Source organism: Anneissia japonica, unplaced genomic scaffold (genome assembly GCF_011630105.1).
Source record: "Anneissia japonica isolate Jap-2015-1 unplaced genomic scaffold, ASM1163010v1 scaffold288036_len564833_cov171, whole genome shotgun sequence".
Taxonomy (NCBI): domain Eukaryota; kingdom Metazoa; phylum Echinodermata; class Crinoidea; order Comatulida; family Comatulidae; genus Anneissia; species Anneissia japonica.
Genome location: NW_022706414.1, coordinates 232,481 through 251,393, shown reverse-complemented (window position 1 = coordinate 251,393; position 18,913 = coordinate 232,481). Strand labels below are relative to the sequence as shown.

The following is an 18,913-nucleotide window of genomic DNA, read 5'->3' as shown; positions in this document are numbered from 1 at the left end:
GTGTGCTGCTTTAGATGTTGAGTAACAACGTCTGTGTATTAGCATATGACGTTTTGTCACTCTAGCTCAGCGAATCGATTTATGGATACATAGTTGGTTTTACAGACAAATGTATTCAAGAATCAAGAATAAAATCAAGAATATATTAATTCCGACTTAGTAAATGTATATAAAAATAATCAAATATTTTTTTTTATTGTATACAACAGTAAATACTATATATTTCTACATGGAAATAAAGTATGCTACCACAGTATATAGCTAAGCTTAGAGTTATGGATTTACTATATGGTAAAGAGCTTAACATTAACGAGACTTACTCAGTGAAGGATCTGAATTACAGAAAGAGGGTCCACCCACCTCGACCCCATGATGATTGGGGGCACAGATAATTTCGAAATTCTAAAGAAAATGAAATTTATGAAATAATATTTCAACAATTAAAATAAAATGAATTTGAGAAGACTATTACCAGGTTTGAAAATTCTTATCCATTCAGGAAAGACACTTTGATTAAGATGGAGACCAAATCCAGTGGCGCATATCAACACGTCGTATGTATAGCTTGTTTTGTCGCTGGAAGATAAATTTTAGATAGGCCTATTCGAAAAGTTTTTGTTTCTAGATTCTTTAATAATAATAATAATAATAATAATAATAATAATAATAATAATAATAATAATAATAATAGTAAGAATGTGGTCAATTTGTGTGTAATGAACCTTACTGTATCTTATTATTGCTACACAACCATATGTACAAATAATGGCACAAACCATGATTCAACTTTCCTCCAGAAGTATGACACAAATGCAAACCTCATTATTAATAACCTTTGGCGTGAGGCTATGAGTTGCTGGGCGGGTCCAGATATTTACAGGAGGGGATGCAGAAAGAAGGGAACTCCTGTATAAATAACATAATGACTTAGAGAACCGTTTTTTCTTGTAACCCTCCCGTCTTTTGAGACTAAAAGCCAACAATAATGTTAGCCTGAAAATTATTCTCATAAATGACCCCAACCCCTAAAATCAGAATCAGAATCACCTTATTATCTCCAAAAATACATTCATTATATAAATACGCACATTTAAAAAAAACGTAAAAACACTAAAACATAAAAAAAAAAACCGGAAATGAAACGCTGCATAATGTTGTATTATTATTATTATTATTATTATTATTATTATTATTATTACCATTATTATTATTATTATTATCATTATCATTATTATTATTATTATTATTATTATTACTATTATTATTATTATTATTATTATTATTATTATTATTAGGCATATTATGTAAATATCTCTATGCGCTTTTACAGTCTCAAGTGAGATCACCCTAATAGATAAATAACTTATTAGCTTGGCTACTATAACAATATTATTAACTTGTATTTTAAACTGATTCATTTGAAAAATATATTAATTTTAAGTTTCTTTCATCATCTATTTATTATTTAATTTTTAATAAATATTTCCTTTCTTGTCCCTTTTCTATGTCTTTTTTCTTCTCTTTTTCTCTCTTTTCATTCCTATTTCCTGTTTATCTTTTTCTTTACTTCCCTATATTTTCTTTTTTTCCCCGATAGGCCTAACATTTCTTTCTTTCCTTTTCCTTTATTTTTCTATTTCTTTTCCATTCTAATACATACTCTGTGAATTCTGGTAGCCCTTCATTATTTCTGAGTATTAACATTTTCAGTTTGTAGCTAGCCTAGCACATAAAATTGATACTGTATAACGAAGTGGTCTGTAGTCATGGAGTCCTGAGACATTACCGAAGAATGACAAACTGATGATCGTTTGACAATTCTCCAAACGCCCTCATTAACATTGTTATTGTTTTGGTTCCCACCACAGTAAAACTGTTGTGTGAGTTGACGGCGGTGAAGCGACAGTAGGGTGGTGTAGTATGTTTGCCTGTTCTGTTACTCAAAATCATGATTATAGAATTAGAGCTACGTATCCAAGTTAAATCACCCTGTATATGCGTCTTGGGAACAAGTATGCTATAAGCTCTTTCTTTCATGGTGAGTATTCACTGTTTCAGGTAATTTTCCCTTTTGTCAATTCGAGACTCGACCACTTACTGATCTACGTGTGTGTGTGCGCTTAGGCCTAGCTTTATTAGCAGTGGGCAGTAGGTCAGTTAGCTTCTCGTCGCTGAGCTGTGTTGCTCCAAACATTTAGGAATTAGTTTAGAAACTCCAAGGTATTCAAGGTTCCTCTCTATATCGAGCATCCAAGTTGCTATTCCAAGTTACTTGTCCAAGTATTAGATATTCTGTAATAATTGTTATTTTTAAAATTGTATCATACACTACTACTATATATAATTAATAGGAAAATTAAATAAAATTTTGAATGTGGTACTAAAATCCCAATTATTGCAACACTAACTTAATTGTAACTTTTAGTAACTTAGTGAATGGAACTAATTTGCCACCATGGGAAGGGGAGGAGTAGGGGATACGAAAAACGAAGGCTGGTGGAGCCTGGGCCCCAATTAACATAAAATTTAAATTATTGAATTAAAATGAACTGTGACCCAACCAATTTTTTTTTATCAGCTTCTAACAGGTGAAGGGGTTGTGAGGAGGTGGTGCTAATGCTATGCTACAAAGCTACTGAAAAATAATCAACACCAACATTCAAAAACATTTCAGAAACTGAGGCCTCAGTCAATACTGTGAATACTATGAACAATTGTTATTTTCAACATGTTTGTTTTCGTATGATTTTTTTTTTTCAAATTTTGTATTGCTTAATTGGTGGTTACTCAAGCGAGTCAAGCGTAAAGTCTAATAATAATTGTGATCTTGGGGCATTCCCTGTCATTGTTAAAATTCACTTGTTTACGAAATGAAGGAAATGCTGCTATGGCAACGTAAAACAACAACCACAAGTTGAAATGGCAGAAACCAAACCATGTTTTATTGTTAGTGTTGTTTGATGTTTAAAGTTAGGCAAGACTTTTTTTATTCCTTGTTTAGTGCACTTATTTTTTTAAAGATCATTGGAGGAGGGCGGAATAATAATAAAACAAAATTTTGTTTTCTTATTTAACAAATAGTTTTGCCAATAACATCCAGATTGAGGTAAATGTGAAAGGGGATGGTTAAATGTTGCAGGATATATTTTCCTGGGTGGGGGGGACTAAGCTCTCCGACGGGGAGGGAGTGAACAAGTGAGATATGGATGACTTCAGCGCTTAGCGCCATCTGAGGGCCATAGGTTCCCCCTCCCTAATGAGATTTAAAAAAATTAGGGACCTCTGGATGGCCCGTAATGGCACTCGGCCGAGGATTTTGTGGCGTCTATAATAAATCTGGAAATGGCCATTTCCAGTTCTATCCCGAATGGGTGTTAAACGTTGACCGCCTGCTGATGTCCGCTGATAATGCAACGCTGCAAAGTGCAATGTTTTGGAGGAACAAAAGCAGTATGCATTAGCAGCAGGCAGCATTTTTTATCACTTAATCCCCTTTGATTGTTTCAATATGCGCCACAAGGCAGAAGTAAAGTCTGTTTAAATTTTCATGGTCCCTGCTATTACAGTTTATTTCCAAAAACAAAACTTAAAAGTTCGACAGAATAAATTATTTCAACTGAGGGCTAGCATAGAATCCAGATTGTCAATACATAGTCCTCCACATGCATATTATTGTGGCACCACAGCTTATTTGTTTAACAGTGGTAGTATTTTTCTGCTTTTAAACTACAATTGTCAAATGAATATTGTCATATGAATAAAGTTTGTTTATGGTTTATATGCCCAAAATGTACATCTGCGATTTATTGGGAGTTTGCAATGTATACTTTATTATTGTTGTAGTTCTTCAGTAAATTTCATTACTTGGTTTTGAGACAACAACATTATGCAGTGGACCAAAGTCAATGTCTGTTTCTTAATTGGGGTGGGGTGACACCATGGTCCAGGGAAACTTGGTAGAAACTCATTACTGTATTTGCATAATACCTTAGGTTTTACCGGTAAGTAGAACCCTATATAAATTTTTCCCATTCTCGCCCCAACACACCCTCAGTCTCAGACTTGAAAAATACTTTTGAAGTTGATAAAATACAATTCTACTATACCCTCAAACTCAACTCAACTCAAATAAACAATCATTTCATTTCAATAGGCCTATTTTTTTTTTTAGTCCGACTGCCCGACGAGCTCTGGCTGGTGGGGGCAGGGGGGCTCTTGACACCTGCCTCCCGCTGGCGCCACCACTGGTCTATTAAAAGCCTAAATCATGAGGCTGAAGTAAGGCCTCAATATAAAAATTTGTATGCCTGCCAAAGAAATTTTGCAATTTATCTTCACTACAGTATTCAATTTCAGTTCTATTCACCCTCTTGCACTCAACCATTAGGCGAGACTTTTTATACCTTGTTTAGCGAACCCGCCAAATGCAAATATTGATGGTTTCAATTAAAATTGAAGTTCGTCGCCACAAAAAATGGATATTTCAGAAAAAAAATCAAAGTTTTTTTCTATTTTTATTACGCCCTTCGCTGCCTTGAAATCTCCAAAGATAAGATATATATATTTCTTTCTAATTATATAAATTTCCCATTTTACATTCACCAATAAAATTATATTTTTATTTTCTCCTCCATCTGGGTGTTTTTGGCAAAACTATTTGCTAAATAAAAAAAAAAAAAATTTTTATTCCGCCATTCTCCGTTGATCCTTATAAAAATGAGTACGCGAAACAAGGAATAAAAAGTCTCTTCTTATGCAAATTTAAATTGATGATAATTAATAATCATTCATTATCATTTTAAATTTATTGATGTGTACTTATACCACTCGGATTGATCATCTAATCTTTTACCCCACAGGTACCTCTAAGCTGTCAGGTTGACACCACCAATTTTGGTGTGATTCATGAATATTCATTAGCTATTGATCTGTCAGTATGTTACTCATTATTTGTATAAATATTGTAACAGATGGAATACGAGGGAGCTATTGTTATGGTATTGACAGTGTATTGTTGTTAAATGGTCCAGAAGGCAATTCAATACAGGTTATACTAGGATTATTTATGTTCAGGGTGCGACGGTGATGATTGTATCAGGCACATGTTTAACACAGCCACACCTAGAGATGAAAAAAATGCAATAAAAAATAACAAAGATTTTTATCTAATTAATAATTATTTTTAACCAACTTTGTGCATGTAAATGCAGATAATCATTTATATTTCAACTTTTAGGATCCTTTTTATAGAATATATTACAGACCTGTCAAGTCTCACACATCTTGCTGGAGTCCCACGCATTTAACTTCGACCTCACAGCCTCATGCGAGGCCTATACATTCTCACACATTCCAGAATTTCTGTCAACATACAACATTTACGGACATGACTCTCGGCTCTAGTGATCCCGTAGCGATCGTCACAGTATTCAACGCCGCCTCGGCAGAAACTGAAGAAATGGGATATCAAAGTGACACTCTGTATCAATGTTTTCACTGTAAAGCTGTATGTTATATTGACGCTTGACTGTATTTTCCTTAAGGTTTGTGACCTCGTGCATAATTTTCAAAAAATGACCAATCTCAAGCAACTCCAGAAGAAATCTCAAGCAAGCCAGTGTGAGACCCTTGACAGGTCTAATATTATATACAAATAAGTAAATAGTGGTATGATTCATGTTCAGTATATGCTGTTGAGAAATATTCTAATAACTGTATATTTAATATTTGTACTGTATCCCATTGTGTATAATTTGTTTTTCTGAAAAATTAAAGAATGCAGTGACAAAAACAGGCTACACTGTGCCCTTTTCTAAATCTGCCCCTGAGGAACATATAGCTAAAATGTAAGATATTCTTCGACAGTAGTGTACTGTACTGTAGATCTAGGGGAATTTACTTGGGGCCTAATGGGGGATGCGAATGTTAAGTGGGTGATTTGATAATTAGATGAGAGGGAAACTGTTCACAGTACTGTATATGAGGTGACTTTTACTTGTTTTGAGTAGTTTTTACTCATCAAGATTTCTAGTGGGGGAGGGGCTGGTAAGTGCAAGCAATGTTTTTTGGGGGCATGCCTTCCAATATACAGTAGATGCCTCTTTTCTTAGAAGGTGAAATCTAGTAATAATGAATAAATGATATGTCAGTAAGCCAGTAAAGTAGTACTTCATATTTTTGAAAATTGGTGAGGTTTACTGTATCAATACCTCATTATCTATCATTATTATCATCAATATTATCATGGTATGTAAAAAATGTATGGTTAATCTTTTACTTTAAATTTATATTTCCAGATCATACAGAATACAGAAGAATTCAAGACACTTTGTATAAGATAGAATACTAACCAGAATATAAGAATTGGTATTTAATGCATACTGTACCTGTGATATACATGAACTACTAAAATGGAATATTTACATTTATTACTGATTGCATTTGCAAGTATATTAACATTATCTGCCGGGCAGGACACAGGAGCATGCATAAACCGTGCATGCTACCCAAGGTTTCGCGATTTGATTATGGACATTGCAAACAGGACTATTGAAGCGAGTTCCACATGCGGAACACCCGAGGATGAATTTGAGTTACGAACAGTGGGAGCTAACGGTGACACTTACGAACTTATGTTATGCAATTCTACCATTGAAGAGCTTTCCCATCCGGTCGACAGTGTAACTGACTATTCAAGCGAAATACTTTTCGGTCAGGAGTACACTTCACCGAATCTGAACACGTGGTGGCAGTCTGAAAACGAGGTATCGGATGTCCGGCTTACACTTTCATTGTTTAATAGTCTGCTTTTTCAAGGCATGACTATCGCGTTCAGAAGCCCAAGACCCCTTAGTATGATCATTGAGAAAAGCCATGATGATGGCCTTACTTTCGAACCTATCCGGTATTTTGCGGATGACTGTTCGTTACGATTTCCGACAGTACCGGTCGCATCTTCACATACCTATGAAGGCTATGCTGTTGTCTGTATGGAGAGATATTACTTTGGTGATAGTGAAACATTGATTCCGGATACGGATATACAACAGGTAATCATTTTTTTTTTGTTTTTATGTAATTTAAAGAATTGTTTTTAAAAAACAATTTTATACCTAGTTATGTTTGTTTTAAAATTTTTTACTCTTTTTACACATGGTGTAAATATAAGCCTAATGAACAGGTAGGAAAAGTGCAGCCCGACAGTTGTTTTTTTTCCTGGCTTGTGAAAATAAATTAAAAACGTCCCTATGTGTGTTGCTCGCCAAAGATCTTTAACTAAAAAAAAAAACCACCTTGTTTTTTACAGCCAAGCACCGATCATATTAAACATGAGAATAAAGTGGTATAAAACAGTGCATAAAGGTATTAGAAGCGATCTTGTGTGCAGCCCTCAGTGTTAAATCAAAAATTAACTTTGACCTTTCCGACTGATTTTTATGCCCACCTGTGCTGTAGGCCTACAATGAATCAATTCAATGGATATCAATTTCCAAACTTTTTTTTATAAAGAAAAGACTATGTTACAGTACATGCTGTAGTCTACTTCATGAATTGATTGGCCTATCCCCCGAGAAAACAGACTATTACCACAGCAATAGCGGCTATGTTGCATGCCTCATTGGTGCTGCCACTGTTATCTGTATCCATAAGCTTGAGTCAACTGTTCTATTATTTTTTGAGGGGTGTCTTTTGAGAGAGAGAATAGGCAATTGTCGGTTTATCCAGTGACCCACTCATAGACTGCCAACATCACCATTGTTTTGTGTAAAATTCAAGGTATATAATATAATTTCAAGCACAAGCTCTGTGGTTAAGACACAAGGCCAGTTATCTGGAAGTCATGTGTTCGATTCCCACCCGAATCACTTGCAAGATTTTTTTTTGTACAGGTCTCGCTCCAATTAAAGAACACTTTCGGGACCACGATTTTCATGGTCTTTTTAGCAGCTTTGGTGTCAAATTAGAATAATAAAAATAAAAGACATTTGTTAATTTGGGAACACATAGGAAAGTGTAGGAGGTGGTCTTTAATTTGAAGGGGTCTTTAGAGGGAGACCTGTATTGTGGAACACACTGCACCGAACACTCAGTACGATAACGCGTCTAATAGGTCAAAACATCATTTCCAACCCGTATATTTTTTAGCGAATATTATTTAAGTATAATTGGTGTCATTTCAGGTACTTTACAACCCGGCTCAAGAGAACGGACCCAACTTTGCTCTTTTTGATGCACAGCAGTACTTTATCATCACTGACATTCAAATAACTCTTGGGGTAGCAGGGGACACAGGTCACCCTCTGCGAAGCTATTTTGCCATTGCTGATTGGGATGTTAAAGGGCAGTGTGCTTGTTATGGCCATGCGGAGGAATGTAGAGGTTTTGTAAGTTGGCTACTAAAGAAATACCGTGTTTGATTTTATCATCATTATCATCATCACCACTGCCATTATCTCCTATACCATCATTGTTATCACCAATATTATCATCATCATCATCATCATCATCATCATCATCATCATCATCATCATCATCATCATCATCATCATCAACATGATTTCATTATCATCATTGTGATTATCACTATCAATATCGCACCCATTAGTTTTGTCTTCATCATAATCATCATTCTTCTTGTCAAATCATCATCACCATCATCATTTTACCATCATCAGCAATATAATCATCATTATAACGGCTTTAACATACGTCATTTCATCACCTGTCATTTCTATTAATATGTTTCGTGACAAAATATCAACAGTATGATATTAAGGAACTTATTTGTTATTCAAAATATTAATATTTTTCATTTAGGATGGGGCTGAGTGCGTGTGCCAGCATAACACAATGGGTAGAAACTGTGAAGAATGTCTGCCATTGTTCAGGAATCGCCCATGGCAGGTAGCAATGGGAAGCAATGCTAACGAGTGTCAAGGTAAAGATATACTTCCCCTTTGTGGCCGAAAAGGTGTCTCCTAATGGGACGTGGCTCAAAGGAGGGGCTCTAGATTATTTTCATTCATGGACCTTAGAAGGCAAGCATCTTAACAGGCCCATAACCAGTGGGAGGGGTGGGTTGGGGGTTTAGCCAAGCCCCCACCCCCTCCTTTTTGAACAGTTTACTACTGTAGTGGTATTTTATCATAACTTTTTTCTATTAAAAAAACACTTCAGAGTTACACTTGTCCTAGGCCCTATAGTAGGAAACACCATTCACATGAAGCTGGTTACGGGTTCTTGATCACCAAACTTTTTAACTCCACTCAGATAAGTATAGTAGTTTACTACTACCGTGAGTAGTAGCTGCTGAGGTAGGTGGTCAGTCCCATTATGTGATAGGCCCCTGGCCCTGCACTAAAGCGCCAGGACCTGCTACAGTACACCACTCTATTGAAAAAATAAAAACATTAAAAACATTCAGTACACGTTCGGTCTGGTATTTCTAATCTGACAAAAATTTGTTGCATAATTTATGTATTAAATCAGATTGTGAGTGTAATGGTCGAGCAGTGTCTTGTACGTATGACCCCGCCAGGCAGTATGGTGTCTGTAACGACTGCACTGAGAACACCCTGGGAGACAAGTGTGAGATGTGCACTCCAAATTTCTTCCGGAACCCCTACTTGAACCCAGAGGTCAACACTACTTGTATCGGTAAGCAAACTAAATTCTTCACAATCTACCATATTCTATTATAAACTGCTTCCAATTTAGGGGTGTAGACTGGTTTTAATCTTGGTGGGTGGGATGGGGGAGGGAGGTTGCAAAAATTTAGATTGCCGAACTAATTCCCAATTCCAATGGAAAATAGATGGTCGTTTTTATTAATTTAACCTGCTTGAGTTGCCCAAGCCTAAACAACCCAAGAAAGATTTTAGTGTCATATTTTCATTTTATATATTTTTTTTTACATAAAGCAGATTTTCATTCTAGTTCTAAAAACTTATTATAAAATAATCACAGTTTGCTTTGGTACCTGTAATTTCATACTAAATTGACTTTACAGGTGTTAGCATTTTTGTACTAGAATATTTTCTATACTTTAGGATATGTATGCTGGGGGGTCATGTATGGATTAAACAATTGTTTGACTATCTAATATTATTTCATACTATTTATGCCAATTCTGTAAGGGATTGGGGCTACATGATACTGCTCTCACCCTATCACCTTTTTTTTTTTATCTCTGTAGAAACAGTACAGTACCTGTCATAAACAATGTATTTTTTATATTTTTTTTTCAATTCAGTTTAGCTTATATTATAAGACCATTTTTTCCAAGCTATATATTATTATTTTTCGTTATTTGTATTCTTGTCAGTAGATCAGATCTATTATAATCATCTTTACTGTATGTAAAAACATTATCATACAGTAAATTTACATTTATTCAATATTTGTTTGTTATATTATTATTAACCCTTCGTGTGTTCCAAAATAATTAGAGGCTGAAACCCTATGTGATGATTTTTGTTGGTGTAAGTAAACCAGTTATTCACAATTTGATATGTAATCTTTTTATCTGTATTGATTATCATATTATTCTCTACTTCCATCCCAGCATGCGTCATTTCATTTATTGATTTCATCATACATAACAGTTGCACAGAATTTAATATACACCAGCTTTTTTAAAGATCATTAAAAATGGTTAAAATTCTTTGTAATTAATAGATAGTAATTATTTTTCTCTGGTTTAAATTTAATTTTTGATGTTAAAAATCTCTTCTGCCACACCAAAGTGTTAACATAAAATGTCCTCAAATTAATAATTTGTTATTTTTTTTTCTCCTCAGTCATTATAGTAGGGCCTACTATGAGAATAATGTAAAATTTTTAATTGCACAGTAATAAAAAGATATAGTGACTTGCATCTGGCTGTCATGTGCTGCAATAGCCTACTGTATGACCCAGGTCTAATTGAAGTTTTTTAGGGTGGACGCTTATGCCTAGATTTCTAAACATGTTGATAGACTTCTGCATTTAGGCTTTATTTTTAGTTTGAGATGAGGGTGGATCTCTGAAAAAGTAACCTGTAATTGTTTATAAAAAAAAAATTAATAACAATTTTAAAAACTCATGTTGCATACCAATAGATAGATAGTATTAAAAAAGGTATTTAACAATCAGTCAATTATTAAAGATGTATTATAATATTTAAAAAGGATTTTTATTTTATTTTCATTTTTTATTTTATTTCTTCCAGCATATATAATTAACACACAAAAACAAAACAAACACAAAAAAGTGGGAGTCTGAGGAGGGACGAAAGTTGTACATAAACTAGGAATATTTTGTACCCAAACACCAGAAATGTTGTGCCCCTCCAACTCTAACTTCCAAAATAATAAACAAGAAGTATAAAAATACTGTAGCTATAGTAATACAAACACAAGAATTTTACAGCCTGATGTTGTTTCACTATACTCAATAGTATTTGCATGTCATTCTGGTGGCAACACATGGCCATCATCGTTACTAGATTGGTAACATTCTGCTGCTGTAGTGAATTAATAAAACTTACATTACTTTGAAAGTTGCATGTTCTGAATGCCTTAAAAACATTTTTTTTATTCTCCTATATTATTTCAATCATACATTTAACATTTTTAGAGGGTGAATCTGATCCCTTTGGATGTGTATTGTATTGCCATGGTAGGTAAAAATTTAAATAAATTAAAATATAGTATTTGTGTTTTTACAAACATGGGTTATCAACTTTTCAGGTTGGTGGTTATGTTTTTTAATGTTGGAAATTGTCTACATGGTAGAATTCTAGTTAAAAGTAATCTGTGTCGTAAGTGTTATTGCTGTATCTGAAAGCATATTATAATGAAGTTGGTGGTTGTTTTTTCTACATCAAAAATGTCCTTATAATTTGTAGTTGAATTTCAAAATATAATATTCTAATTAATGAATGTTTGGATGTTTACACTATATCAGGAATATATGAACTAAAACTAATTGATTAAATAGAGGGTCATTATTGTTGACAGACTGTATCCACCGGATTTGAAATATCCATCTAAAAGCACAAGGGAAAGAAAGTTTGATCAGTATAAACCTATAATTATTTTAAAAAAAGTCGATTTTATTAAAAAATTATTATTGCTTTCGTTTTTCCTGCTTAAAAAACTTCTAAATTCTCTGTACTTCTATATTGCATGTTTACCCTTTATTTGTTTTATCAAGTATTCCACATTTTTCTAATTGCATGTTTCTCTTGCATGTCTGCAAAAATGTTATGTTAATTTCCTTTTACAAACTATTACCTATATTTTCATTTTTGATTTCTTCATTTCCTTTTTATAACAAAGTTGATGTACTGTACTAAATAGACTTTAAACCGTAGGCTCAGTGTACAATTTGGCTCATGTGCACTTTAAATAACCCAGTAAATCTTTCGAAAAGAGTAGGGTAGTTACTCCGGTGTACTGGTTCATATAGCCCCTGTTGTAGACAGATGAGAGTTGCTGGTACCAGTTTACCGAGTAACTCAGACACAGAGCGAGGGAGAAGCAAGTTACTGTATGAGCTAGTCCACACCTCAAGCCCTTTGAGACATCATACTGTAATAATGAACCGCTATATAAATCAAACTGCATTACACGTTCCATTAAGTGAACAAGTCCAATTTTAACTTAGTTTTTAAGGATTTTTTTTCTTACTTTTTGAGTGGTGGTGGTAGACCTACATACAGTATTTAATAAAAACACACTAGAAATAAATAGAAATCTTCATCAAAATAACATTAATGGTCACTCATGTACTTTGCTTCGTTTTGTTAGCATGCAACTGTTCCGATGTTGGTACTATTTTAAACACTATTTGCCTGGAGTTCGATGGTCAGTGCCAGTGTAAGATTAATGTCCAGGGTCGTCAGTGTGACGAGTGCCTAGACGGATACTGGGATTTCTCCGTGGAACATGCGTTTGGTTGTATAGGTTGGTACTGTGGACGCCCTAATCAGTATTGAACATGTTATTACTGTATTGTTGTTAATATTTTTGATGATGGTTGAAAGTGGGAGAGGGGAGTGGGTAAGGAAGGATGAAGAAGGTAAAAGGTTAGCAACAATGATGAGGATGATGACAATGATATTAATTGCGATCTTTACAGTTCTGTGATAACATTGATTAAGAGCTCTCCCCATCTGTATTTCTATGTATTTATTCGGGTGAACATGCCAAAAAAAAAACCAAAAACATGAAAACATAGGCCAACATAATGTTAACAATATAAAAACTCACCATTGGCCCCGGTGGAAACCTGGGCTTAACAGAACACCATCAAGGGTAGTCCCAACCATTAGTGGGCTAACAAAAATACATAAAGTAGTAGAGTATGGGGAGTATCTGTCAAGTATTTACTTAGTATCTCACTGTTTGCTGTACAGTTTACCTCTCTGGTAAGCCCTGCAAAATGACAGTGTAAAAGTATGTAAACACATGTGTTTGTGGAACAACATGTCAGTTTGATGGACAACATGTCAGTTTGAGTGACAAGAGCGTATTCCTAACCCTCTACTGATTGGTCAGTTGTTGGGGTAGATTGACTCTCTGGAAAGATCCATTGTGGTTTAAACAATCAGTATTGAGTAGTATTGATTTGAAACATTTTTTGAACATCTTTTCCATTTCATTCATTACCTATGTTAAGGAGGTTATGTATTCACTGCTGTCTGCCTTTCTGTTTGTTAGCAAGATTATGCAAAAACTAATGAATGCATCATTATAAAATTTAGATGAATGGTACATAATAATTGAAGAAAGACACCATTCAATTTTCGGAAGTAACTTATTTTATGTTTAACCTTTTTTTCACAGCATGTGTTTGTGATGATCGTGGTAAAATTGAAGAGCCAGATTTTTGTGACAAAGAGACCGGTATTTGCTACTGCAAAGCAAACGTTGAAGGTGACAGGTGTGACACATGTAAGGTGTGTGTGAAAATTTCACTTACTCACAATTAATATAACAGTTGCTGAAGAACAGACAATAAGATACTTTGCAAATTATTTGGTATTATTTGATAACAGTGATGTAAGGCAACAAATTTTATTTGAGAGATAAAAGTGATTTGCAAAACATGTTCAAACTCAGTTGGTAGCCCCTGGACCTCAACTACTGTGGGATTCTTCTCAGACGTAGATATCTATTGCATTCATTATTGCTTGTTTTGCTAGAGATATATTATAAAATTGATTCTAGGTATTTAATTAGTTAAAAACTGGGCAATAGTTCCAGCCATGCCCTCTAATGCCTACAGTTTTAATGTAGTGGTAACATATTTACTGGGTTTTAATCGGGCATAGTTCAAAATATAGCCCTTTGTGATCTGGAGTCTGTACTATACCCTTGACTTAGTCTCGGGACATAGCCTCCAGATTACCTTGGGCGATATTTTGAACAATGCCCCTCAACCCAGTAAATATTTTACAATATTACATGTGGAAACTACTCAAATTTGTCTCCCACAACATAAAATCCACTTGTTCCCAATTAAAAATAAAAAAATTATATTTTTAAAAATAATTTTATAGGATATATGTAGCGCACATATCCAGGAAACTGTTCAAGGCACTTTTTCCCCTGGTCACTGGATACAGACTCAAGCATACACAACGTGCAACCTCCTCCCCTCCCCTGGGGAGTATTCCTAGTTATGCAAGTAATGAGCACTACTAATTTCATTCCGAATCATTCACCTCCTACTGGGTATCCATTTCTACTCCTGGGTGATTAGAGCCAAGAGCAGCTGAAGTGTCTTGCCCAAGGACACAAGCTGCTTGGCTATTCCGCGGCAAAACAACGTAACTTAACAAAAGTATAAAAGCAGTTACGTTTTTTTTCCTTGGGACGTCCGAACCGCTGCGTGAGCCTTACCTTCACGCTACTTAGAAATAAATATAAATTGATGGTAAAGTGGCAAATATAGAGATGTAAAGGCTTTTAAATTTCTTTGAAGATTGGAAGTTACAGCTTATCTAGTTTGCATGAAGATGGCTGTCTCTTGTGTGACTGTGATGTTGGTGGCTCCACCACCTACGACTGTCCAGATCCGCTAGGTCAGTGCACATGTCGACCGCACCTAATTGGGAGAACCTGCAGTGAAGCTAGTCCGGGCTACTATGTCCCCAAACTAGATGGCATCATGGTAGAGGGAGAACTGCCTACTACAATAAGTACAGGGGTAAGTATGTTGGTATTTACTGTATTATATTTGTGTTTTTGAATAGAAAGACATTTTTAGACCGATAATAATTTTGTTTTCCAAAAACCAAAAGGTCCACTGATTAATCTGAGATAAGAAAGTATAATACATACTCCAAGTATTGAAATACACGCCATCGTGTTGGGATTCAATATTTCGACATTAATTATGTCATCATCAGGAATGTCATCATCCTGATGATGACATAATTAATGTCGAAATATTGAATTTCAACACGATGGCGTGTATTTCAATACTTGGAGTATGTATTATACTTTCTAATAATTTTGTGTTGCCCAAGCTTGTCATTACCCAAAATCCATTTCTTACCTAACCTTAGATACTTGTGTGATGTATGAAAAACCATATTTTGAAGCTTTAATTAATAAATGTGAAACAATAATCATGGTTTAAACTTAGTTATTACTATTTAATACCAACCAAATTTCATTGCTGACACTTTGCATTGAATTGTAAATGTGAAAAAAAATTGTTAAATTATATACATCATGGTCTTTGTAATTTAGATTAGGCCACTGAAGACAGGTGGCAGCCTCAGTGCATGTCCCACCATGGTCATTACACTGGGTCGGGGTGGGGGGGGGTGCCTCTTACTCTTTTCAAATACTGCACTTAGTTCTTTTCAATTACATGTGCTTATGGCTGGCGCCAAGATTTGACGGATGGTGAGACCGATGTCCCCAAAGAGAAAAAAATGGCGGTTGATTTTAGAGTTTACTGATGTGTCAAAAATACCTATGATTTGTTTTTCTCTGTGACGAATTGCAGGTTTTTTTCACTACAAATATTTATGGTGTATTTTTTTAATTTCAGGAGGTTGTGCTAGAAGAGCGTGCTGGACATGGTGTAGGTGGAACGGTCACTGGTCAAGGGTTTCTGGTCGTTGGTCAAAATACCATGCTCACCTACTCAAACCTTGAAATACCGAGAACTATGAATTATCAAATTGTTGTACGTTATGAGGTAAGAATTTTATCTTTAAAATTATTAAAATCAATGAGAACTGAGTTCTTGTAAAATTGTTTTTTTCTTTGACGTATTTGTGTTAATGAAGTGCTCAATGAAAAATCATAGTCAACGAAATGAAGCAGTTGAAAAGCCCCATTGTTTTGCTTTGGATTTTTTGACTGTTGCTATTGTTCATAAAGCCATTCCAATGGTTCTAACCTGGCAGAGTATGGATTTTTTTTCTAGCTCATGTTGTTAACTGGTTTTGATAAATGTATATTGAAAAGTATTGTGTATATTTTGTTGTAAAGTCTGAAAGTGTTTTTGGAGCAGTGAGTGTAAACTTCATCCAGTTAACACCAGAAGCATACACATGTACCGGTACAGCCTACGATGGCAGTACTCTTACTGCTATGCAAGACCTGATGGAGATGGGAGAGGGAGGTAAGTAAATTGGAATTTTTATAACAATCATCATTGTTGCAGATATTCCACTCCATTGAACTCAATATTTGGGAGACATAAGTTATCGTTGTTATCATCATCATTAACATCATCATCATGATTGACTAATTCAAGCATTTTAGTGAAATCAGGAGATTGTGATAATGATGGTCATTATCATCATCATCATCATCACAAGCACCATGATCACCCTCCTCAGTGCCATCATCAATTTTTTCACTGTTGTCATCTTTGTCATCATCATCATTCTTATCACCTCATTCATTCTTATTTAATTTGTAGGTGTGATGCTGTTTGGTGCCCTTTGCTTGAGAGGTGGTGCCGCCTATAATGTCACCGTCAACATCGGAGCAGGCTCAATGGGTGCAGGTTCCGAACTCTTGCTTGATTCAGTGAGTAAACACACAAAAAACACTAAATTCTCATGAATATCGCTGCTAATGTGTCTTATGAATAAGAATTGGCGCAGTTACTCTGACTCCATAGAGCGCATACTTCTGCTTTGTGCCTGAACAATACAGAGGCTGTCACGATGTGCAATTCCATTTAATATTTTCGCCCTGACTGAATATCGAAACAAAAGCAGGTCGTGTATGATGGGCAGATCCATTATTTTTCTTTTATGCTCGAGGGTAAAAAATTGCATTTTCTTGACCTTTCAACTTTTCTTCCCAACATTTAATCATCTCTTGGATTATTATGTAGCATTCCACTAAATTTTTTGATGATCCATTCCTTAGTTTTTAGTCTTGCTAACAGACAAACAGACAGACAGCGGTGAATACTTAACCTCCTTTGACTGGGGTAATTATGTACAACTGCTTTTTGTTTCAGATTGTTGCCCTTCCTGTATTGGAAGAAGTGTCGGCCTACACTGCTAATACAACATCAAACAGCACCAAGATTGGAATGGAGGTTTGCTGGAATCATGTCATCGGTGTTAATGATACTATGAGGGCGCTATTGAACTGCTCAGATTATGAATTCTCCATCATGGCGGAAGTGTTTAATGGGGCAAAACGTAATGATCAGCAAGTTATTTTAAGCTAATTAATACATGACTGGTTATTTGCTTTTTTTTTTCTCAATCAAATGTTCATCATCTGCTTAAATATGTTTTATTGGCATGCTAGGAAAACACTGAGGGAGGAATTCTAGATATGGGCTGTCGACAATCAATTATGATTTTATACTATTCTTCTAATGTATTCAATTTGTTTTTTTCAATTTTATTTTTATCTCATATTAGCAACTAGAATATAACTTATGTCTTTTACCAAGTTGTAAAATATAGGTTTAACTCAACTGTCTCATTTCTTATGCTAATCCAGTTTAAATTATCAAGATTTACGTCATACTTCATTGGTTTGTAAATTCTTTTTAAAGCATGTTCGTGTAACTCAGCAGGAACAGTACGCAACACGCGTTGTGATGACCACGGTGGGCAGTGCCAGTGTAAAGACGGCATCATTTCTTTGTCATGTGACTATTGCGCGGCTCATCATTATGACTACGAGTCTGGTGACGGTTGTACAGGTAATGTTCTTGCTGTCATTTTGTTGTATTTTAATAAATATAAATTGGGAAACTCTATATCTTTTTCTTTTTGCTCTCATTTTCACACGACTAAAAGCAAATTGACCAGTGATCATGACTTACATGATACCGTAGTAAACATGTTATCTCAATCTTATCAGGTACCTTTAAATTAAGCAAATTTAAATGTGTGTATTTAACTTCATTTTAGCTTGCAACTGTGACCCCAATGGCTCTGTAAGACTCGCTTGCAACTCTACTGGAGGATGTGAATGTCACCCTGAGGTTATCAACGAGAAATGCGATTCATGTCGACCACAATATTACGGGCTCTTTGACGGTAAGTTGTTGGGTGAATGTACAGTATCTGTGCTACTGGAAAGCTTCTGTTAATGGTGTATTGTTCTTTTGAAACTGATAAATACTACTATCACTAATAATAATAATAACAATGTTTACTTGAAGCTGGGAGCGTATTTTTTTTATGTGTGAGAGAACTTACCCACCGAACCGCTGGTGTATTTTTTTGTCATTAAATTTTGTGTTAAAAATTGTTACTGTTTTTTCAGGTGATGGTTGTGTGCCTTGCACATGTAATTTGCAGTATGCATATGACAACGATTGTGCTGATAGTGGACAGTGCTCATGCAAGCCTGGTGTGGGTGGACAGGACTGTGTGGAGTGCCTACCAGGGTGAGACTTCTGTTAAAGTTAGAATGTCCAACAC

At 35.0% G+C, this 18,913-nt stretch overlaps 1 protein-coding gene across 1 annotated transcript in view; it reads left to right on the top strand.

The window, feature by feature from the left end:
• The first annotated feature begins 1,874 nt into the window (after positions 1-1,874).
• The window catches only part of LOC117106145 (laminin subunit gamma-1-like), a 36,583-nt gene continuing 19,544 nt past the window's right edge, over positions 1,875-18,913 (top strand). The window contains exons 1-16 of the mRNA XM_033247498.1: positions 1,875-2,038; positions 6,297-7,049; positions 8,181-8,384; positions 8,818-8,938; positions 9,490-9,657; positions 11,617-11,658; positions 12,792-12,947; positions 13,830-13,942; positions 14,971-15,195; positions 16,051-16,200; positions 16,497-16,629; positions 16,933-17,042; positions 17,485-17,671; positions 18,037-18,186; positions 18,398-18,526; positions 18,756-18,879. Of these exons, the coding sequence (XP_033103389.1) occupies positions 6,411-7,049; positions 8,181-8,384; positions 8,818-8,938; positions 9,490-9,657; positions 11,617-11,658; positions 12,792-12,947; positions 13,830-13,942; positions 14,971-15,195; positions 16,051-16,200; positions 16,497-16,629; positions 16,933-17,042; positions 17,485-17,671; positions 18,037-18,186; positions 18,398-18,526; positions 18,756-18,879 (2,651 nt within the window). The 5' untranslated portion in view covers positions 1,875-2,038; positions 6,297-6,410. The remainder of the gene's footprint in view (positions 2,039-6,296; positions 7,050-8,180; positions 8,385-8,817; positions 8,939-9,489; positions 9,658-11,616; positions 11,659-12,791; positions 12,948-13,829; positions 13,943-14,970; positions 15,196-16,050; positions 16,201-16,496; positions 16,630-16,932; positions 17,043-17,484; positions 17,672-18,036; positions 18,187-18,397; positions 18,527-18,755; positions 18,880-18,913) is intronic.